The following is a 24,725-nucleotide window of genomic DNA, read 5'->3' as shown; positions in this document are numbered from 1 at the left end:
AAGAACAAGGAGTTTTGAACTTTGCCAGTAGCAGTGTTGTTTATCTTGTTTGTCTGTGTCAAGTGTTCAGGCCTAACCTGACGCTGCCGGAACAATATCGCCCCCATCTGGCAGCGTCAGGTTAGTTCCGGCCCTGGTTGGTTTCAGTCTAAAAACCGTTCCATTGTTCTGTTATTAATGATCAAGGTAAATCAGGACCTGGTCTCTCAGTTCTCATTTGTAACAAAATGTTTGATTCTTTTGGTTTCTCTGACCATCTCATATTTCTGGACAACTTGAGGTACGGTTAGTTTTTGTATTTAATTTGTGAACTAGTGTTATAACCACTTGAGGCTTACTCTAACCCTAACCCAGTGATACTCAACTTGCGGCCCGGGGGCCAGATGCGGCCCACGACACCCCGATCATTTTCTAATTCACGCTGAAAACTATTGTTATATACAGTTTGACTGAGCTCCAGCTAAATTGTCAAATATGGCTGTCTGCTTGCCGCCTAGCCACTTACAGTATATGTACATAACTATGCAAAAAAGTGTGAGACTAAACTCCGGCTGACACCTCAAAATCCTACAATCTGCTACAGAAAAATGTATATTAATGTTTGTTTATTAACTGGCCCCTGGCCTGCTGTCATTTTGCAAAAGTGGCCCCCGGGCAAAGCAAGTTGAGTATCCCTGCCTAGTGCCCTAACCCTACTCTGAACAGTATCCCTGCCCAGTGCCCTAACCCTACTCTGAACAGTATCCCTGCCCAGTGCCCTAACCCTACTCTGAACAGTATCCCTGCCCAGTGCCCTAACCCTACTCTGAACAGTATCCCTGCCCAGTGCCCTAACCCTACTCTGAACAGTATCCCTGCCCAGTGCCCTAACCCTACTCTGAACAGTATCCCTGCCCAGTGCCCTAACCCTACTCTGAACAGTATCCCTGCCCAGTGCCCTAACCCTACTCTGAACAGTATCCCTGCCCAGTGCCCTAACCCTACTCTGAACAGTATCCCTGCCCTAACCCTACTCTGAACAGTATCCCTGCCCAGTGCCCTAACCCTACTCTGAACAGTATCCCTGCCCTAACCCTACTCTGAACAGTATCCCTGCCCTAACCCTACTCTGAACAGTATCCCTGCCCTAACCCTACTCTGAACAGTATCCCTGCCCAGTGCCCTAACCCTACTCTGAACAGTATCCCTGCCCTAACCCTACTCTGAACAGTATCCCTGCCCTAACCCTACTCTGAACAGTATCCCTGCCCTAACCCTACTCTGAACAGTATCCCTGCCCTAACCCTACTCTGAACAGTATCCCTGCCCTAACCCTACTCTGAACAGTATCCCTGCCCTAACCCTACTCTGAACTAGTCATTTGCACATTCCAAACTGAAAGCTTCTTCTCTAATTATTTACTGATTTTCTGATTATTTTCCACTGAATTAGTCACTGTTGTACATGTTTCTTCGTCCACTGTTATGTTGTGAGAGTGCCTCCATCATGCTTCCTTTGACTAATCACATTATCAAGACTTTCTTAACCAGAATGAATCAATAAAAACATTGGAAATCAAATTGAACACTCAGTGAATTTGTAGGCTAATGGATTAGCAGACTTGCTTACTGTGGTGTAGTAGCCATTTATGTTGCTGTGGTACCCGCACCACAGGTTGAGAACCACTGCTTTTAACCTATTGATACCTGATGCAGCATTTGCATGTATATCCCTCATTTGTGTGCGTATCCCTTTAAGGTTCACGGTCTTAAAGGGATACACCCACAAATGTTGCATCAGGTATCAATGGGTTAAGCGATGTTGTAATACTAAGCATCTCGCACGCTCTATTCCTAGGCTCACCCGCTGTGCGGCATCTGTATCTTTTCCATTTAAAATAACCCAGCTGCATCAAATATCCTGAAATTAGAAAATTGCATAGTCACAATTTCAGTGTAAATTTATTGATAACCATAGTTGACCTGGTTAACAATAGCTATTTAGTATTTAGTATTAGTGCATAATGCAAAGAAAGACTAGACTGAAGCATGATGTGTGTGTGTGGGGGGGGGGGGGACTAAAATGTAAATTGGAACAGACTGCACCTTTTAATAGAAAAGTATTTCAATGAATGAAAGTATCAGTAACATAAAACTCAAACTATTGTGGGGAGAAAAATAACCAGACAAATTGTATTACATTGTTTTTATATCCCTGGTTGTGTGTATTGCTAAAGATCATCGACATTTTATCTTCTAATGGTTGCCAGGCAGACTAGAGAGAGGAGAGGGTGTGATCAATGAAAAAGATACAAGAAGTGATTGGGTGTTTTCTTAATAGCATGATTTGGCTTCATTCATCAGCACTGAGACCACACAAACTGAACCACACTCAATGAGAATCAGACCTTTTTTTTTCAGTCTTCAATTCCATTTATTACATATGAGTCATAAACGTCACAAAATACACTTGAGAAGCTCGTGCACAAAGATGCAGTAAAACATGTAAAATCTAAAAGAGCAACTTTAGATTAGTCAGCAATGTCGATCTTCCACAAACATTCATTGGGTGCTTTTACTTGTTTGCTTTGCAAGTTATAAAAGTTATTGTTTTAAATATATTGTCCTGATTGTGTGTTTTTTTCATTATTAGTCTTTAATTTGTTTTTAAATAAGGTGAGACTCTATAAGCCCTTCCGGGTTTCTTTCCCTCACCTGCACAATTTCTTTGTATTAAGATACTTGTACTATCTGTTATTCTTTTTTTTTTCTCTGTGCAAATAAACAATAAACAAAGTTGGGGGGAAAGTAGTCACTGAATAATAATAAGTAGCTTTACTCTGTAAAACTGTTATCCGGTCTCTCTGAATCGGACCACCATGGCGTAGGGTTTGGGGGTGTGGGTCAACCCATAGATCGGTGTGTAGTCGGGTTGTCCTGCATCCTCTGGCCAGGTGAACTGGAACCTCCTCAGCAGAGACACCAGGATCAGGAAGAGCTCCATACGAGCGAGGCCTTCTCCAAGACACATACGTGGACCTGCAGAGAAAGGCATGAAGGCATCTGGCTTGACAAACTCTCTCTGGTCATTGAGGAAGTTTTCAGGGTTGAATTCGTGTGGGAATTTCCACTGTCCCTCCTCATGCAGCACCGAGGACAGGTTTGGAATGACAACGGTTCCCTTGGGTATGGAGTATCCCATGAGCTCTGTGTCGTTAGTGGTGCGGTGGAAGATACTGAGAGGAAGGGTGTCAGCTACCCTTTGGACCTCATGGATCACAGCCTGCATGTAGGGCAACTGGTGTCTGTCTTCAAAAGTGGCTTGAGCCTTGCCATCCAAAACCTTGTCTATTTCCTGCTGGCAACGCTCCTGTATCTGTGGATGTGTCGACAGGTAGAGGAAGGCAGTGAGCAGGGTGTTGGCGGTGGAGTCAGTCCCAGCAGCGTTAAGATCCAGAAGATATGAATAAAGTTGATCTTCTGAAAATAATGAGCCGTCATCTTCTCTCTTTTCCAGTTCATCCAGGTAGCAGTCTATGAAATGTCGTGGTTTACCAGGAACCCTGGTCTTTTTCTTCTCAGCCACCAGCTCCATGTTTTTTTCCTGGGCAATCTTAAAAAGCTTGAAGGCTTTCTGGAAGGGTAATGGCAGCTTGCGCACCATTGGAATAGAGTCATAAATCATCCCCCAGTACGACCGCACTATCTTGGAGATGTCTTTGAAAATGCCAATAAACAGCTTGAGGAACTCATGGTCATAGTCATACTGGGTATCAAACAGGACTTGGCAGATGATGTTAGAAGCTACCTTATGGAACAATATTTGAATATTCATGGTTTTACCAACACTCTCCTCCAGGACCTTCATCAGGCGTTGTATCTCTCTCAGAATCCTCTCCTCCATGGACTTCTTCCCCAGACCAAAGTTTCTCAGGGTCATCAGACCAAAGCGTCGTTGCTCCCTCCAACAAGGCCCATAATCTGCTAGAACGATTCCTGGAGCATGAGCTTTCCGTTGTAGGGCATGATTGCCCATGAGGTCTTGTGCTCTTCCAGAGAAGTCTGCCGCCTTGGTGACCAGAGCTTATTTTATGGCCTGCAGACCATTGAGGATGACCACTGGTCTGGAGCCGAATAAGAACAGACTGTAGACGTTACCATATTGTTTGGCCAGCCTCTCCAGATCTGCAATGGGACTCTCCAGACTGAGCTGCAGCAGGTTTCCTAGGATGGGGATGGGTCGCGGGCCTGGAGGGAAGTTTTTAGTCCTACGGTTCTGAAAGAGGAACAGGAGAAGAAATACAGCCACCCAGACTAGAACCAGAGATCCAAGCATGATTGAATGGTGACTGATTTAGTTGTGTGTTGCTCCCACACTTCCATGCATATAAATATATATACTCTGCCTCTCTGACACATTGATCACATTAGCTTCATAATCACACACAACCTTTGGATTGTCCTGGTCATGAGTGACCATTCTTGGATGGAAAGTATGGACCCTACAACACGTAGGTTATCTCAGCTACCATCAAGCACATTATCTACTGTCTGTACTGTGCATTACAATCAGGGGTGTAGTGGAGGATAAACTCAAGTAAACACAATTTACCCGCCCCTTTGAAATGAGGCAGATAATTTACTCACCTATTTTCAGATCAACTGTATCAATCAATGAGGGCAAACAAGGTGGTTAAACTACTCAGCTTGGATAGTTTACCCACCTCTGTATTTATCACTACACCTCTGATTACAATTGATGGCAACTGTGCAATTCTCTATAGTCAAGCAAAGGTGATGAAAATAGCTGACTATTTAGTGATGAATAACATATAACATAACAGATAACATGAATAGGCAACTTAATATTTAACTTGCTCCTGAAACCTGCTACCTCTTAAGGCCTAAACATGGTCGTCCGTCCGCCTCGAATTGGAGCCGTCTGGCGGCGCCAGCGAGCCCTACATGCTCGGACGCCACTACGCCCTCCCTCCCCCCACCCTCCCTCCTCCTGTGGGAGCTCCGTGTGAAAATGGCGGAGATTGTGTGCCAGGCAGTCTGAATGAAATTGAATGTAACGTTCCCAATTCTATGTATTAAATTCTAAAAAACGACCCTCAACATTTGGGAAGGCTAAGCCACACAACTAGTTCGTTATAATCTAACGTCATGCTTTGAAAGGCGACTTTACGACGATGAGCCAAGGCAACGGCCAGTCACAACTCTCGTGCAGCTGTCGTCACGCACGTATCGTCGGCGCTGAGTCACATTTTGGAGCAGCCCCCGTCAGCCGACGGCGCCCCCTCCCCGTAGGACGGCGCTCCACCCGCCGTCATACGGGGAGGGCGGGGCAAGGCTCTGACGGACGACCATGTTTAGGCCATTAGCCTTCACAAGTTCATCACATTGGATTGAAGGACTTCTCAGTGCAATTTTCACACTTTGCAAAGTCATCCTTTGGGCCGGATTGGACCCTTTGTGGGGCCGGATCTGGCCCCCGGGCCGCATGTTTGACACCCCTGATGTACAGTAGGGGGAGCTCAGTTTCTCGACTACCTCAGTGTGTGTGTGTGTGTGTGTGTGTGTGTGTGTGTGTGTGTGTGTGTGTGTGTGTGTGTGTGTGTGTGTGTGTGAGTGAGTGAGTGAGTGAGTGAGTGAGTGAGTGAGTGCGTGCGTGCGTGCGTGCGTGCGTGTTTGTGGGGGGGGGGGGGGGGGGGGAGTAGAATCATGTTTCTGTGAAAGTGCAGGTGTGGCAACACACATAACACGCCCACGCCATGTCTTTGTGTTTCAGTGGTCAGGACATCACCTTGCCAGGCTAACACCGCCTTTTTTGTATTTATTTATTTGTGTGGAAAATGTTATTTCCCTGTTAATTTCCCAAACTCATGTTGATATGCAAGTTTGAACGTTAAATTAGACTTTTGACTTTAAAGTGGCAGCCCTATTCAGATATTATTGGAGATGTCTTGTGGATTTCTGCTCATTCCGGTATAATCAGGTCATGCAAGGCTGTGGAGTGAGACCAGATGAATGAGGCCCTAAAGGAGGTAGGCTATAGTCCAGCAGAGGCGACAATGCTACCACTGCACCACCGTGCCCCCTTACATTTATTTTTAAATAATAATCCAACAGTATTCATTATGTATCATCATCAATTATTATTCTCATAGTGCTTCTTCGAATATATTCAAATACTTGTCGCTTCGAAGCTCAAAAATGGTATTTGGGACAGCCCTAGTGGACAGTCTACGTGTGTGCAGTCTAATGGTGGTGGATTTCTTGCTGTGTCAGGAACTCCAAGGCACCTGGACATTCAGCGGATCGAGGAGGACCTCCTGAAGCTGGAGGACGTCCAGTCAGTGGATGAGCTGAACGTGTGGGCGCTGACCGCTGATAAGACTGGTGCATCTCCAACTCTGTGAGTGGACACATGACTTCAGTGCATCCAAGAAGAGAGAAATAAGAAATCTCTACATAAGTACCATGTAGTGGTCAATGGCAGTGAATGCATTCAGAGAGCAATACAACTTCCGGTCGGATTTCCAAGATAAAAAGCATTCTACATAAGTCTAAAGCACACAGAAGCCATTAAATTGTTTTATTTTGAAAAGCTAGCGGAAGCTGGCTACTAGGTAGTGAAAATGGCTGCGCTGTACCGAATCATTTCCGACCATCTAGCCACGTGACCTACAACTAGTTGAACCCACTAGTTGGACCCATTGACCCAGAGCTATATTGTTCACGAGTGCGAATGGCCTGCCCTCTTGTGCTTATTAAGTAATATTACCTTTCATTATTCATGTTGCTGATATTCTCCATGTTAACTTTTTATTGTGATGCATGTCACTGTTATGGGTGGTAGTATATAGGGGGTCATCCCTATGTTCCCCGGGTCCTATGTTCCCCGGGTCCTATGTTCCCCGTTTTTGTGGGACCGGGGAACATAGAACCCTTTCTATGAAAAAGGGTCCTATGTTCCCCGCTATGTTCCCTGGTCCGATGTGTCTCCCGAAATGCCAAAAACAGCCTACCTCATATGATCGCGTGATTCAATCAAAAGACAACACTCTCCGTAACATTTGGAAAGGGCCTGCCGACTAGGTCATTTTTTTCCCACCATCATTTTTGAGTTCTGTCTCGGGGATTACCAGGCCTTTTTTAAATATTATGTGAGTGTTGTCTGCGCCTTCATCCCTATTACGACATGCCTCTATGGGGCGGAGCACATGAGCGGGCCTTTAAACCCAATAAAGCTTGACATTGTATGCTTTAACATAGCCTACATGCCCGCAACAGCGGGCCTTACAAGCATTAACACATGTAGGCTAAGAGGAGAAAAATACTATTTCTTAGAATAATAATGTTTACTTGCAGCAGGGTAACATATGATTTAATGTCCGCCCCGACTCAGGTGTCTGGATCTTTTGTCTCTCCCTGCGCTGCAGGAGAAAACGTTTTTTTGACCGCAGTAAATTATAACTTAAAAAAAAAAAAAAAAAATGACCTAGTCGGCAGGCCCTTTCCAAATGTTACGGAGAGTGTTGTCTGCGCCCATATGCATTGATTGAATCACGCGATCATATGAGGTAGGCTGTTTTTGGCATTTCGGGAGAAACATCGGACCAGGGAACATAGCGGGGAACATAAGACCCTATTTGGGAAAAGCGGGGAACATAGGACCCTTTTTCATAGAAAGGGTTCTATGTTCCCCGGTCCCACAAAAACGGGGAACATAGGACCCGGGGAATATAGGACCCGGGGAACATAGGTACGCTCCCGTATATAGCACCACCACCCAGTGGATGTTAGGTGTAAACAACATTGGGAGGAGGGCAGGAGACGGTGTCCACCCGCTATGCCGACCACCCGCAATGCCGACCTTAGGTTTAGGCGTGGGGGGTGGGAGAGGTTAGGTTTTGGGTTAGGGTCTGGGGGAGGTTAGGTTTGGCGTGGGGGCTGGGAGAGGTTAGCTCCACCGACACGCTGCACGCCGCCTCGCTCAGCCATGGCCGTATCTAGCTATGAGGACGGGGAGGTCCGGACCTCCCCTAATATTTCAGAGAAAAAAATAAAACAATCTGCATGGAAAAGCATGAAAAACACGGGATCGCTTTTATTTTTAAACGAAAGGCAGGTCAGGCAGGAAGTCATCTGACGCCGCGTCCGCGGTAACTTGATTCCGAGAGAGCAGCAGCATGGTGGTGAGTGATGACTGTCTGTCTGCCTGGCGAGATAATTGAAGGTGAGCGAGCTGCGAGACAGTGAGCGAGTGAACGACAGACAGTGAGTGACACTGACAGATTTTTTAGCAACAACCAAGAAAGTAAGTGTCTAGTCTGTCTCTTAAGTAATGTTACCTGTGTGACACGTTGGGATGCTACTGGCTAATCATGCATGATGCCAATTGCCAAGCTCCCGAAGTCAGGTATGCAGGTGGCTATATGCATGGTTTCAGTTTCATGACCCAATAAGTAACAAAAAGAGGTGGTGTAAAGTTAAAAACAACATAATATATTTTATTTTATTTTTCAATCGTTCCTATCAGGAATAAATAAATGTCCCTCTGTATGTTTTTTTTATTATCGATGATGACTTTGTGTGTTGTGTACGGCTTGGGTTGTGTACCTGTGTTTGTAGGTGTCATTTTGATATGAATTTGGCTAAAACAGTTTGTGTTTGTTAGTTACAATTATGTTGACAGGAGAGCTGAGCAGGTGGTGACATGAAAGAGAATATACTGAATAATGACATCACAACAGTATAATCGTAATGTTGATTTAAAATGATATATTACTCTAAATATGGCTAAAAAAGGGGGGGGGGGAACTCAAAGTTTTTTTCTGTGGCGCCCGTATCGCCTCCCCTTGCTGGACCTCCCCTATTTCGGAACCCTGGTTACGGCCCTGCGCTCAGCTGGTTCTGCTTGTGGGCTATCGGCATTGCGACCTGTCGGCACTGCGGCCTGTCGGCACATAGACGCGGCACCCAGGAGACAGGGCATGTCTGGGAGGAGGGCAGGAGACAGGGCATGTCTGGGAGGAGGGCAGGAGACAGGGCATGTCTGGGAGGAGGGCAGGAGACAGGGCATGTCTGGGCATGTCTGGGAGGAGGGCAGGAGACCGGGCATGTCTGGGCATGTCTGGGAGGAGAGCAGGAGACAGGGCATGTCTGGGCATGCCTGGGAGGAGAGCAGGAGAAAGGGCATGTCTGGGCATGTCTGGGAGGAGAGCAGGAGACAGGGCATGTCTGGGCATGTCTGGGAGGAGGGCAGGAGACAGGGCATGTCTGGGAGGAGGGCAGGAGACAGGGCATGTCTGGGCATGTCTGGGAGGAGAGCAGGAGACAGGGCATGTCTGGGAGGAGGGCAGGAGACAGGGCATGTCTGGGCATGTCTGGGAGGAGGGCAGGAGACCGGGCATGTCTGGGCATGTCTGGGAGGAGAGCAGGAGACAGGGCATGTCTGGGCATGCCTGGGAGGAGAGCAGGAGAAAGGGCATGTCTGGGCATGTCTGGGAGGAGAGCAGGAGACAGGGCATGTCTGGGCATGTCTGGGAGGAGGGCAGGAGACAGGGCATGTCTGGGAGGAGAGCAGGAGACAGGGCATGTCTGGGCATGTCTGGGAGGAGAGCAGGAGACAGGGCATGTCTGGGCATGTCTGGGAGGAGGGCAGGAGACAGGGCATGTCTGGGAGGAGGGCAGGAGACAGGGCATGTCTGGGCATGTCTGGGAGGAGGGCAGGAGACAGGGCATGTCTGGGCATGTCTGGGAGGAGAGCAGGAGACAGGGCATGTCTGGGAGGAGGGCAGGAGACAGGGCATGTCTGGGCATGTCTGGGAGGAGGGCAGGAGACCGGGCATGTCTGGGCATGTCTGGGAGGAGAGCAGGAGACAGGGCATGTCTGGGCATGCCTGGGAGGAGAGCAGGAGACAGGGCATGTCTGGGCATGTCTGGGAGGAGAGCAGGAGACAGGGCATGTCTGGGCATGCCTGGGAGGAGAGCAGGAGAAAGGGCATGTCTGGGCATGTCTGGGAGGAGGGCAGGAGACAGGGCATGTCTGTGAGGAGGGCAGGAGACCGGGCATGTCTGGGCATGTCTGGGAGGAGGGCAGGAGACAGGGCATGTCTGGTCAGGGGAGACAGACAGACCTCCTACTCGTAAACTATGGACTATTTCAGAATGAACACACACCCCGACTTCAGAGACAACACCCGTGGCTCCAATGTGCATACTTTTTATTTGAGATAACTCTATCCCTAGCTAGGGGCCCTTTTCCCTAACCCCGCCCCTTTCCCTCACCACGCCCCTTCCCACCACCCACACCCCCAATGGATGAAAGTATCAGTAATATAAAACTCAAACTATTGTGGGGAGAAAAATAACCAGACAAATGTCATTACATTGTTTGTTTTTTAAATCCCTGGTTATGTGTATTGCTAAAGATCATGAACATTTTATCTTCTAATGGTTGCCAGGCAGACTAGAGAGAGGAGAGGGTGTGATCAATGAAAAATATACAAGAAGTGATTGGATGTTTTCTTAATAGCATGATTTGGCTTCATTCATCAGCACTGAGACCACACAAACTGAACCACACTCAATGAGAATCAAGCCCTTTTTTTCCAGTCTTCAATTCCATTTATTACATATGAGTCATAAACGTCACAAAATACATTTGAGAACATTAATTGGGTGCTTTGCTTTTACTTGTTTGCTTTGCAAGTTATCAAAGTTGGGTCATCATGACCAGGACAATCCAAAGGTTGTGTGTGATTATGAAGCTAATGTGTCAGAGAGGCAGAGTATTTATATGCATGGGAGTGTGGGAGCAACACACAACTAAATCAGTCACCATTCAATCATGTTTGGATCTCTGGTTCTAGTCTGGGTGGCTGTATTTCTTCTCCTCTTCCTCTTTCAGAACCGCAGGACTAAAAACTTCCCTCCAGGCCCGCGACCCATCCCCGTCCTAGGAAACTTGCTGCAGCTCAGTCTGGAGAATCCCATTGCAGATCTGGAGAGGCTGGCCAAACAATATGGTAACGTCTACAGTCTGTTCTTCGGCCCCAGACCAGTGGTCATCCTCAATGGGCTGCAGGCCATAAAAGAAGCTCTGGTCACCAAGGCCGCAGACTTCTCTGGAAGAGCACAAGACCTCATGGTCAATCATGCCCTACAACGGAAAGCTCATGCTCCAGGAATCGTTCTAGCAGATTATGGGCCTTGTTGGAGGGAGCAACGACGCTTTGGTCTGATGACCCTGAGAAACTTTGGTCTGGGGAAGAAGTCCATGGAGGAGAGGATTCTGAGAGAGATACAACGCCTGATGAAGGTCCTGGAGGAGAGTGTTGGTAAAACCATGAATCCTCAAATATTGTTCCATAAGGTAGCTTCTAACATCATCTGCCAAGTCTTGTTTGATACCCAGCATGACTATGACCATGAGTTCCTCAAGCTGTTTATTGGCATTTTCAAGGACACCTCCAAGCTAATCCAGTCATACTGGGGGATGATTTATGACTCTATTCCAATGGTGCGCAAGCTGCCATTACCCTTCCAGAAAGCCTTCAAGCTTTTTAAGATTGCCCAGGAAAAAAACATGGAGCTGGTGGCTGAGAAGAAAAAGACCAGGGTTCCTGGTAAACCACGACATTTCATAGACTGCTACCTGGATGAACTGGAGAAGAGAGAAGATGACGGCTCATCATTTTCAGAAGATCAACTTTATTCATATCTTCTGGATCTTAACTTTGCTGGGACTGACACCACCGCCAACACCCTGCTCACTGCCTTCCTCTACCTGTCGACCCATCCACAGATACAGGAGCGTTGCCAGCAGGAAATAGACAAGGTTTTGGATGGCAAGGATCAAGCCACTTTTGAAGACAGACACCAGTTGCCCTACATGCAGGCTGTGATCCATGAGGTCCAGAGGGTAGCTGACACCGTTCCTCTCGGTGTCTTCCACTGCACCACTAACGACACAGAGCTCATGGGATACTCCATACCCAAGGGAACCGTTGTCATTCCAAACCTGTCCTCGGTGCTGCATGAGGAGGGACAGTGGAAATTCCCACACGAATTCAACCCTGAAAACTTCCTCAATGACCAGGGAGAGTTTGTCAAGCCAGATGCCTTCATGCCTTTCTCTGCAGGTCCCCGTATGTGTCTTGGAGAAGGCCTCGCTCGTATGGAGCTCTTCCTGATCCTGGTGTCTCTGCTGAGGAGGTTCCAGTTCACCTGGCCAGAGGATGCAGGACAACCCGACTACACACCGATCTATGGGTTGACCCAGACCCCTAAACCCTACGCCATGGTGGTCCGATTCAGAGAGACCGGATAACAGTTTTACAGAGTAAAGCTACTTGTTATTACTCAGTGACTACTTTCCCCCCAACTAATGAATGTTGTGTTTGTGGAATATTACCATTGCTGACTAATCTCAAGTTGCTTTTACATTTTAAATTTTTACTGCATCTTTGTGCACGAGCTTCTCAAGTGTATTTTGTGATGTTTATGACTCATATGTAATAAATGGAATTGAAGACTGGAAAAAAAGGTCTGATTCTCATTGAGTGTGGTTCAGTTTGTGTGGTCTCAGTGCTGATGAATGAAGCCAAATGATGCTATTAAGAAAACATCCAATCACTTATCTCTTATATCTTTTTCATTGATCACACCCTCTCTCTAGTCTGCCTGGCAACCATTAGAACAATGTAATGCAATTTGTCTGGTTATTTTTCTCCCCACAATAGTTTGAGTTATATGATGCTTTCATCCATTGGGGGTGTGGGTGGTGGGAAGGGGCGTGGTGAGGGAAAGGGGCGGGGCTAGGGAAAAGGGCCCCTAGCTAGGGATAGAGTTATCTCAAATAAAAAGTATGCACCTTGGAGCCACGGGTGTTGTCTCTGAAGTCGGGGTGTGTGTTCGTTCTGAAATAATCCATAGTTTACGAGTAGGAGGTCTGTCTGTCTCCCCTGACTCAGATAATATTACAGGCGGAGCCATTTTCACTACCTAGTAGCCAGCTTCCGCTAGCTTTTCAAAATAAAACTATGTAATGGCTTCTGTGTGCTTTAGACTTATGTAGAATGCTTTTTATCTTGGAAATCCGACCGGAAGTCGTATTGCTTTCTGAATGCATTCACTGCCATTTACTACATGGTACTTATGAGAGATTTCTTATTTCTCTCTTCTTGGATGCACTGAAGTCATGTGTCCACTCACAGAGTTGGAGATGCACCAGTCTTATCAGCGGTCAGCGCCCACACGTTCAGCTCATCCACTGACTGGACGTCCTCCAGCTTCAGGAGGTCCTCCTCGATCCGCTGAATGTCCATGTGCCTTGGAGTTCCTGACACAGCAAGTAATCCATCACCATTAGACTGCACACACGTAGACTGTCCACTAGGGCTGTCCCAAATACCATTTTTGAGCTTCGAAGCGACAAGTATTTGAATATATTCGAAGAAGCACTATGAGCATAATAATTGATGATGATACATAATGAATACTGTTGGATTATGATTTAAAAATAAATGTAAGGGGGCACGGTGGTGCAGTGGTAGCATTGTCGCCTCTGCTGGATTATAGCCTACCTCCTTTAGGGCCTCATTCATCTGGTCTCACTCCCCAGCCTTGCATGACCTGATTATAGCGGAATGAGCAGAAATCCACAAGACATCTCCAATAAGAGCTGAATAGGGCTGCCACTTTAAAGTCAAAAGTGTAAATTTAACGTTGAAACTTGCATATCAACATGAGTTTGGGAAATTAACAAGGAAATAAAAAAATTCACACAAATAAATAAATAAATAAATAAATAAATACAAAAAGGCTGTATTAGCGTGGCAAGGTGATGTCCTGACCACTGAAACACAAAGACTGTGCATGGGTGTGTTACGTGTGTTGCGACACCTGCACTTTCACAGAAACATGATTCTACCCCCCCCCCCCCCCCCCACACACACACACACACAAACACACACGCACGCACGCACGCACGCACTCACACACACACACACGCACTCACACACACACACACACACACACACACACACACACACACACACACACACACACACGCACACACACACACAGGTAGTCGAGAAACTGAGTTCCCCCTACATCAGGGGTATCAAACATGCGGCCCGGGGGCCAGATCCGGTCCCACAAAGGGTCCAATCCGGCCCAAAGGATGATTTTGCAAAGTGTGAAAATTGTACTGAGAAGTCCTTCAATCCAATGTGATGAACTTGTGAAGGTTAAGAGGTAGCAGGTTTCAGGAGCAAGTTACATATTAAGTTGCCTATTCATGTTAATCTGTATTCATCACTAAATAGTCAACTATTTTCATCACCTTTGCTTCACTATAGAGAATTGCACAGTTGCCATCAATTGTAATCAGGGGTGTAGTGATAAATACAGAGGTGGGTAAACTATCCAAGCTGAGTAGTTTACCCACCTTGTTTGCCCTCATTGAATGATACAGTTGATCTGAAAATAGGTGAGTAAACTATCTGCCTCATTTCAAAGGGGTGGGTAATTTTTTTTTTTTTTTTTTTTTAACTCTTTATTTTGAGTTAACAAAATACATGTACATACATCGACACTTGAAAGGAAAAGAAGACAGGGACAAAAAAGGACAAACAAAAACAAAACTGACACGGGGGGTTACGCTTCTCTGTCCTCGGATCCTTCCTTTTAGTCCGTTATTGGATTCTGCTCGCCTCTTGCCCTGAAGGCAGCCCACTTTTCCCATCGGCGATCCAGAATCTTGGCCTTCGTTCTAATGCGAAAAGTCATTTTTTCCATGGAGTGAATCTCCTCTACTATGGCCAACCATTGATCTGCTCCTGGTGGGTCTTCTTTGAGCCAATTCCTCGTAATGGCCTTTTTCCCCGCAAGAGTGAGAATCTTAAAGAGATAGAAGTCCTCCTTATGTATGGCCTCTTCTGTGATTAACCCAAGATATACAACCTGTGGCTCCCTAGGGAACTCGTAACCCAAGACTTCTTTTACAGTTTGACTAATTGTGACCCAGAAAGATTGTATTTTTGTGCATAACCAGAAAATATGAGAATGATTGGCGTTCATCGCCCCACACTGTCTCCAGCAGGGCTGCTGTTCACCTAATTGTTTGTTTTTGATTTGAGGTGTGATGAAAAAGCGGATCAGATTTTTCCAGCCAAATTCCCTCCATCCTCTGGAGCTTGTTGAAGTTTGTTGTGTTTCGCATATCGAAAGCCAATCATCCTCTGACAGATTAATTCCCAGTTCTAGTTCCCATTTCGATTTAACATACAGTGTATTATTCCCATTATGGTTATGCAAACTTCTATATAATCTAGAAACAGTTTTAGCTGGGGTTTGACTATATGCTCCCAAAAATACTTCAATCACTTAATTTCCTTCATCTGAGGTGGGTAATTTTTTATTTTATTTATTTTTATTTTATTTAACCTTTATTTAACCAGGCAAGTCATTAAGAACAAATTCTTATTTACAATGGCGACCTGACAAAAGGCAAGCCTCTTGAGGGAGAGGGGTAGGGACTAAAATAAATTAAAATTAAAATTGTGTTTACTTGCGTTTACCCTCCACTACACCCCTGATTGTAATGCACAGTACAGACAGTAGATAATGTGCTTGATGGTAGCTGAGATAACCTACGTGTTGTAGGGTCCATACTTTCCATCCAAGAATGGTCACTCATGACCAGGACAATCCAAAGGTTGTTTGTGATTATGAAGCTAATGTGATCAATGTGTCAGAGAGGCAGAGTATATATTATGTGACACAGGCTGGTTTTTTCACTACAAACTTGCCAGGTTCAAGTCTGGCAATTTGATGGAAAAGGTGCTTTTGGTGGAAAAATGTGATTTTTTGTTTTCTTCCATTAGTACACAAATGAAATGATGAACTATCAATTTCATTTGAAATGGAGACGTTTTATGATCAGTAAATAGCTCTATTTTGCTATTTAAAAAATCTAGATTTTAGGGTGAGACGCTGCTCGGAGGCCGCTCTGAGGGGGCGGGGGTATCGATTTGCATGCTCACTTTCACTGGGCGAGAGTATCCTTTCGTCTCTATTGTTCTCGAGTTTCGCCCAATCAGGTGACATAAACAACAGCTGATATTGCATGGAAGTGTGGGAGCAACACACAACTCAATCAGTCACCATTCAATCATGCTTGGATCTCTGGTTCTAGTCTGGGTAGCTGTATTTCTTCTCCTGTTCCTCTTTCAGAATCGCAGGACTAAAAACTTCCCTCCAGGCCCGCGACCCATCCCCATCCTAGGAAACCTGCTGCAGCTCAGTCTGGAGAGTCCCATTGCAGATCTGGAGAGGCTGGCCAAACAATATGGTAACGTTTACAGTCTGTTCTTATTCGGCCGCAGACCAGTGGTCATCCTCAATGGGCTGCAGGCCATGAAAGAAGCTCTGGTCACCAAGGCCGCAGACTTCTCTGGAAGAGCACAAGGCCCCATGATCACTCATGCCCTACAACGGAAAGCTCATGCTCCAGGAATCGTTCCAGCAGATTATGGGCCTTGTTGGAGGGAGCAACGACGCTTTGGTCTGATGACCATGAGAAACTTTGGTCTGGGGAAGAAGTCCATGGAGGAGAGGATTCTGAGAGAGATACAACGCCTGATGAAGGTCCTGGAGGAGAGTGTTGGTAAAACCATGAATCCTCAAATATTGTTCCATAAGGTAGCTTCTAACATCATCTGCCAAGTCCTGTTTGATACCCAGCATGACTATGACCATGAGTTCCTCAAGCTGTTTATTGGCATTTTCAAAGACCTCTCCAAGATATTGCAGTCATACTGGTGGATGATTTATATCTCTATTCCAGTGGTGCGCAAGCTGCCATTACCCTTCCAGAAAGCCGTCAAGCTTTTGAAGATTGCCCAGGAAAAAAACATGGAGCTGGTGGCTGAGAAGAAAAAGACCAGGGTTCCTGGTAAACCACGACATTTCATAGACTGCTACCTGGATGAACTGGAAAAGAGAGAAGATGACGGCTCATCATTTTCAGAAGATCAACTTTATTCATATCTTCTGGATCTTAACTCTGCTGGGACTGACACCACCGCCAACACCCTGCTCACTGCCTTCCTCTACCTGTCGACCCATCCACAGATACAGGAGCGTTGCCAGCAGGAAATAGACAAGGTTTTGGATGGCAAGGATCAAGCCACTTTTGAAGACAGACACCAGTTGCCCTACATGCAGGCTGTGATCCATGAGGTCCAAAGGGTAGCTGACACCGTTCCTCTCAGTATCTTCCACTGCACCACTAACGACACAGAGCTCATGGGATACTCCATACCCAAGGGAACCGTTGTCATTCCAAACCTGTCCTCTGTGCTGCATGAGGAGGGACAGTGGAGATTCCCACACGAATTCAACCCTGAAAACTTCCTCAATGACCAGGGAGAGTTTGTCAAGCCAGAGGCCTTCATGCCTTTCTCTGCAGGTCCACGTATGTGTCTTGGAGAAGGCCTCGCTCGTATGGAGCTCTTCTTGATCCTGGTGTCTCTGCTGAGGAGGTTCCAGTTCACCTGGCCAGAGGATGCAGGACAACCCGACTACACACTGATCTATGGGTTGACCCACACCCCCAAACCCTACGCCATGGTGGTCCGATTCAGAGAGACCGGATAACAGTTTTACAGAGTAAAGCTACTTATTATTCAGTGACTACTTTCCCCCCAACTTTTATAACTTGCAAAGCAAACAAACTAGGGAAAAGGGGGCCCTGGCTAGGGATAGAGTTATTTCAAATAAAAAGTACGCACCTTGGAGCCACGGGTGTTGGGGCTGCTATCCTAACAAGTCTCCTCTGTTGCTGAAGACATATTTGTTTTCTTCTAATGTCCAATCACTTGATTTGGCCACAGGTAGACTCCCATCAAATTGTAAAGACATGTGTTAAGGACATCCAAGGGAATTTAGATGCACCTTTACTCAACTGGGAGTGTCTGTGCAACATTTCAGGCTTTTATTTTTAATTAATTCGTTAAACAAAATGCTGTGTAGATCAGTGATTTCTTTTTTAATCCAGTTTGAATTCAGGCTGCTTCAACACAAAATGCAAAAACAACCCTCTGAAGGCGCTGTAAACGTGTAGCCTACAGCTCAACACTAGGTGGTGTAATTGTACAGAAGCTGACAGGGATGATTTGATTAACTTCTCAAGGGTGAATTGTTGGTTGTATTGTGGAATTATTGCAATTTTAGTGTCAAATGGATGATGGATAATGCTGAAGACTGGGTTTTCCTCTTTTCCATTACTGTATAGATCACTCGAACAAACTGCTCCTCATTTGCTAACGAATTCTAGGTGACCCTTTCTTAATTGAGGGCCCACAATAGTGCAGTGGTGACCAGATCTCCCTGGCCTCTGGAGAGCATCCTCTCCTCCTTCTGCTCTCCCCACCCGATGCCATCTGTCTTCCTGTTGATCCCCTCCAACGCTCATTACCACAGAGAAAAAGGCCATTGACCCGGGAGATGGACTCAAAATGAAGACAAATTAAGAGTTTATTATTGACAACCTGAGTATGAGGAAACTGCGAGTGCCCTGGTTGCCAGGCAACAGTTGGGCGAGTATAAAACTCCTTTATTTGCATTATAACAGAGCCAAGGGTTTACAGCATCCACCTGACAGTCCCGCTTCACTCTGGATGATTATAAAATACTGGCTCGATAGTGGCCTTTTGGAACTGAAGCAGCAAAGTCGGTTTGGGTCGGCCAGGCAGCCTACAGCAACAATGTGGATTTCTTTAGAAACAGATTACTTGCAGTCTTAAGTCTTGTCAGCCTTACATAAGTGACGTGAGTAGACATTCTCAAGTGTTGTCATATACTTAGTAATACACTACTTATTATAGCAATGAATGGGGACTTCCACCTAACATGACTTCCTGGTCACATGACGTGGGTGAGGTTTGGTGGTGACATGATGTATGAGTTTATAACTGTGGTCCAGTCACGTACACAAACTCCCACACGTTGCACTACATCCTTCCTCTGCCTTCTCCCTTCCTTGAACTAACCTTTCAGTTGAGTTGATCACGTGCAGAGTTCTGCCTGTAGCTTCTTGCACACGTATGATCTTTGATAACATGAAAGGAGAAAGCATTGAACTTTTGAAACAAGCAGTGTCCATGTAGTGTCTTACAGCAGAGAAAAAGCTATTTGAAAGAAAGTCAAACAATAAGTGCGATATATAGATATAGATAAACCATAATTATTATTTTGTAACCTTTATTTATACAAGGGTAGTCTCACTGAGAGCAATGCTCTCTTTTTCAGGAGTGCCCTGTTCACATTCACACACACATTCATACCTGGAAGCTGACCAGTACAACCACAGTCTGATCTGCTGGCCACTGATCAGCTCCACTGGAGCGGTTGGGGTTAAGGCCTTGCTCAAGGGCACCTCAGTGGTGGCAATGAGGGAGGGGCAAGTGCTGCCTTTTCACTCCCCCCCCCCAGATTTATCCTGCCGGTCCCGGGGATTGAACCGACGACCTTCCGGTCACAAGCTTGCTTCTCTAACCCGTTGGGCCACCACTACCCTTTTGTAAGGTGTGTTCAACTGACATAAAACCCGCCACTGAAACCAGATAAGAAAAATATAGGTTCCTTGATAATATAGTAACTCAAACAGAGAGAGGGCGTGGTTAAACAAACACCAAGGTAACACCCCTTCAGGATGAACTGATTGATATCGTCTCTCCTCTCCTCTCTCAGATGTTCTTGCTCTCTTCTGGGATTGCAGTTGGACAGTAAGAGGATTAACCCATTGATACCTGATGCAGCATTTGCGTGTACCCTCATTTGTGTGTGTATCCCTTTAAGACCGCGAACCGCATCTTAAAGGGATACACACACAAATGCTGCATCAGGTATCAATGGGTTAACTTGTAATCAAACACACGGAGTGCTGAGTGCCCACACAGCCATAAACTGAGCAGATGAGTGCATTTGCCCATTGCTCAGGTGAGAGTATAATTACTTTACAGCTGTACTGGCACAACCTCATATCAGTCCTTACCTGTCTGCAAAAACAGAACAAAACATGCAAACAACACCGATGACTTAGAAATCAGAAAAATGAAATAAAAACTTTTGAGCTAAAATAACCTGCGAACTGAAAGGCAGGTTGGTAGTTAAAACCAGTTTAAAGGGTGACTTTGAGGCCATTTACACCTGACATTAACATGTGTTTTCTGTCATCAGATTGCAATCAGATTGTCCTTGACCACTTGAAAGTACAGGTGTTAAACGCCCCCAAGACACATTGAAGACGGATTGCAATCTGATCGGCCAAACCACCTCCGGGAGGTGGTCAGGGATGCATTGTGTCCACATTGAACACAAGTGTAAATGCAATGTGTCCTCTCAATCTGGATACAGCAACTGTATGCGGAATTGCGGATTGAGGGGACGGCCATTTCTGCCATCAGCCAGCCTTGTATCATGACAAAATCACTAGTATATTATTAAGCAAATGAAAATGTTTCACTTCCTTCCATCTTGCCTGAACTGAGAGCTCCCTGTTGAGTTGCGAAACTTCCTGGTCCAAATGATGTCATAATGATGTCATTTTGGACAATCTTGAAAGATCTCCTGTTGAGAAACAGTTATTTCTAACAGCTGGAAAGACGTGTGGCAGGTTGTTTTATGAAGAAAGAAGTAGGGCGTGCACATCCGCTTAAAGGAGGTCAGGTGCAGGACAAAATGGTCTTCATCAGAAAAATGATGAAGATGAAGACCGTTTGGTCGAAACGTCAATAAACTGACCTGGGAGCTGACAAAAAAATCAGTGTGCGGACTCTATTTTCTAGGTTGTTTTATGAAGCCATGCGTTTTATAACCCCTGTCACTTTACAGGGGCACATGGGAGAAAGAGCCGATCTGTCACAAACATTGATGATGAAGAGTGGAAAGATATTTGAAGACCTGCTGCTAAATCAATTTCTGTTTGCAATCTGGTCAAGCAATACAGTTTAAGATGACACATAGAATGCACAAGTCCTCCAATTGTAGACATACTTTTAACCCACTCTCACAGGCCCGGTTTTACAGGGGTGCAAAAGCACGCATTGCACCCTTATTTTAATTGTCTGCATGCTCAGTTGACAAGTAAAAAAAAATAATAATAATAATAATAAATGCTGCAGCTGCACACTTACTGTTTAAACTTGAATTATAATTGTTTTTCTTTGTTCTTTGATGTGAATTTATGGCTTTTTGGCACCTACATGTAAACTTTTAAGGTTGAGATAATTGTATTATCATTATATGGTCCAAATATTTCAGTAAAGCACTTGAAACACTTGAAATATTCTTGCTTGGCTGATATCATTCTACCTGAAATGATGGTAAAATGCATTATCTTTAGTAAAATAACATGTCAAATTTTTCGGGCGGCCCGTGCATGTGAACCCCTTCCTATCTAGGATGCATCCCTAGTCATCTTGTTCTGGAACTGGCCCTGTCTCACACACAGAAATTGGTACTCGAACTCACTGTCTTTGGTCATGCTGTAAACGGCAAAGGTACTGGTCTAATGTGTTATCTGAAATAGAAAAGAAAATGAGATGGACCCAACCTAATCCTGGGGCTAAGCAGGTTTGTAACTACCTTGGATGTATTACATAGATGTATATAGATGTATACTGCATTCAGAAACACTATATCAAACGGGAGCCCTACTCTATCTATTAGAGCCTGCATGGTGTCTCTGCTATCATCCTGTAGGGCTTTCACTTGATTGCCTTATTGCACATCATCACTGTAACCTATGATGTTGTGTATATGCTGATGTTTTTGGTTATATATATATATATATATATACACACACACACATACATATGTGTGTGTATATATATATATAAATATATATATATATATGATATATATATTTACATACATATGTATATATATAATATATAGATATTATATATAGATATACACATATACATATGTAAATATATATATATATCGCTTATTAAAATCCCAATATATATATATATCATATATATATATATGGGGATTTTAATAAGCGAGCTTATGCGATGCAATGGACAGGATTGATGCCTTTGGGTTTAAATACAAGTTAAGGGAGGGGAGTACCTCCCCAACCCAACCCTAAGTCATTAGCATTGACCTTTATAAATCAGGCCGCAGAGAAAGGGCAGACAGGACATATTACCATGAGCAAGACTAGACTAGACCAAGGATATCAGTCTACAAACAGTGAAAGTGATGCATATTAATGCAAGAACTATGTTTATAGTTTCTTGCACATGGATAATAAAAGCACACATTTTTATATCAGCAAATACATGAAACATTTATTCTTTCACAGTAATAATTTAATCATATTGATATATTATGTAATTATAGGTACATGGTACATTTACATCTCTGGTACGAGTCGCCTATCTAAGTTGCTGTGAGGACTGTCAGCTGCCTTGTCATACTGTATTTAACACTATTAAATATCAATATCTGTAATCACAGCAAGCCAAAGCACAATAGCCTTATTTCACTCACAGATTTCTGCTGTTGTGGAGACAAGATTCAAAGAACTTAAATGTTCCAGCTGAGGCATTTGCGTTACAGACGACCCAATGCTGTACATACACAACAACAACATACACAGCACAGCACAATCTCATACACGGTCACCATCAAGCATGGAAAAAAGAAAGACGCAATAACATTGGGGTTATAGTTTGTTTAACCCATTGATACCTGATGCAGCATTTGTGTGTGTATCCCTTTAAGAGCGCGAACCGCGTTCACGCGGTTCGCGCTCTTAAAGGGATACACACACAAATGAGGGATATACACACAAATGCTGCATCAGGTATCAATGGGTTAAAAAACAACAACAACAACAACAACAATCTGTATTTATTTGTGCGACCCTTGACCTCTGCCCTGATGGAAGCATCTGGAATTGAACATGTAAAGGATGTTGAGGGTCCAAAACAATAGCCTGTGCCTTTTGAGATGAACCTCAGTTCATACAGTAATCTTATGGCACAAACAAAAACAAAAACTGCTTTCTGTCCCTATTTTTAAGAGTGCCAAACCAGCAAACAACATGAAAAGAAACGACAAAACTTTTTTTTACAGCATCATATTTGCATCAAATGTAAGCTTCTCGGCTAGGACACTGCCCAAAATACTTACTTTACTGCACTGCTGCAAAATGGCTTACCATTAATCATACACGCCGCAGAGGCAAGGGGGAAGCGGCCTCCTCCTTTCTAAATAAGAATTTGTTCTTAATGACTTGCCTGGTTAAATAAAGGTTCAATGCAAAAATAAAAATGGATGTCGCTGGGCCCCCACCGGTGTAGCAGAAGCATTTCCGCACACTGTTAAAGTGTCCTAGTTTGTGCAGAAAGGATTCTGTTAGACTGATGGGGGTGGGAGTGCAGGGGTGCAGGGGTGCTGGCTGATCTTTACTTGGTCAGGCTCTTCAGCAGCTCCAGCTCCTCCACTGGCTTCCACTGCTGGTTGATGGTGATGAGCTGCAGGGGGGGAAAGCCAGAGACAAATGATTAGGCTACACTTGGATCTATAAGTCGTGCAGCCAGCAGCACTAAAAGGGGCATAAACTTGAGTGCAGCGTGCAGGAACGTCAATACCATGATGAGCGTCTGGGACAAATTTGATAAGGGTGCTCCCCCACACAGTGACGCAGCAGATTTCAGCTGAGCTCCGGCAGGTTCTGCTCCTATTTCAATGCCAATATGACTGGGCGGGCGGGCTGAATAACAAACATCCAGACCAGACATAAAAAGAATGTTATGATGATTACCTTTTGGGGTTTGGATGGATCTATTCTCTCCCATGGTTCTGGGTTCCTGCTCCTATTCAAACTAGAAACAACAAATAAAAGGTGTGGCATCATTATGCCACCCCCCATAATTAAATATGAGCAAATTTGAACGTAAACATCTCACATGCTATTTAAATTACCTGATATGATTAAAAAAAACAAAAAAACATGGAATGTTTTAGATCAAAATGAGAGAAAAAGTAAAAAAAACACACAACATATTCAGACTCACATGACATCAGGTTTGGTGAATAAGAAATAGACAGCCGCAGAAGTGGCTCCTGTGGCAGCAAAAGCCATGAATCCTATCAGAGGGATCAACTGGAACATACAGCAAAAGTGTGTTATGTATGCTGTGCATTATTTAGTAATAAAATACAATATCATACATCCTATAATATCATATCTTATATCACATAACATAACATTTGAGTTTTTGTTTTTACAAGAAAGAATAACGAAAGAATACGAATCATTTCAAGTGTCCTGCATGGGTTATTTTAATCTCTACAAACAAGAATCACTTGTAAAGTAACATAACATAGAGTAGCCTGTAAGAGAAAAAAATAAATAACTCACAGCTTTTTCCTTTTTCAGCATTTTAATAAATCCAGACATTTTGAAATTCCTCTCGGACACCTAAATGGGAATCGAATTGACCATATTTCCAAATTAATAATCAATATTTCTGAGGCAGTGAAGTGGAGGCGACAGGTCGGGGATGCAGCAGGTCTCACCTGTTAGTGCTGAGAAGTCCTTGATGTCTGTGATCACATCGTGACAGCCTGGGGTTGACTATACGAGAGGTGATACGAGATGCTCAGCACGTACGCAGGCACCACTTCCTGCATTCAAATCCACCAGTG

General features: G+C 44.7%; 1 protein-coding gene and 3 pseudogenes across 4 annotated transcripts; 2 read left to right on the top strand and 2 right to left on the bottom strand.

Annotated features, from left to right (window-relative positions):
- Positions 1–2,829: 2,829 nt before the first annotated feature.
- On the bottom strand, positions 2,830–4,314 carry LOC310791179 (cytochrome P450 2F2 pseudogene; annotated as a pseudogene). Its single transcript has one exon. The product of its transcript is annotated as a cytochrome P450 2F2 pseudogene (transcript).
- A 6,525-nt stretch (positions 4,315–10,839) lies between these two features.
- Positions 10,840–12,321, top strand: LOC310791178 (cytochrome P450 2F2 pseudogene; annotated as a pseudogene). Its single transcript has one exon. The product of its transcript is annotated as a cytochrome P450 2F2 pseudogene (transcript).
- A 3,848-nt stretch (positions 12,322–16,169) lies between these two features.
- Positions 16,170–17,654, top strand: LOC310791177 (cytochrome P450 2D15 pseudogene; annotated as a pseudogene). Its single transcript has one exon. The product of its transcript is annotated as a cytochrome P450 2D15 pseudogene (transcript).
- A 5,201-nt stretch (positions 17,655–22,855) lies between these two features.
- Positions 22,856–24,707, bottom strand: cUnh15orf48 (chromosome Un C15orf48 homolog). The gene is made up of 5 exons (XM_083652572.1): positions 24,597–24,707; positions 24,439–24,498; positions 24,092–24,180; positions 23,839–23,899; positions 22,856–23,548 (listed from the first exon to the last, which is right to left on the bottom strand). Exons 2-5 carry the CDS (start codon positions 24,475–24,477, stop codon positions 23,480–23,482), a joined length of 258 nt encoding a protein of 85 aa, XP_083508698.1. The 5' UTR covers positions 24,478–24,498; positions 24,597–24,707; the 3' UTR covers positions 22,856–23,479.
- Between the last annotated feature and the right edge of the window lie 18 nt (positions 24,708–24,725).

Source organism: Poromitra crassiceps (genome assembly GCF_964638095.1).
Source record: "Poromitra crassiceps genome assembly, chromosome: 16".
Classification (NCBI taxonomy): domain Eukaryota; kingdom Metazoa; phylum Chordata; class Actinopteri; order Beryciformes; family Melamphaidae; genus Poromitra; species Poromitra crassiceps.
This window is presented reverse-complemented; position numbering and strand designations above follow the sequence as displayed.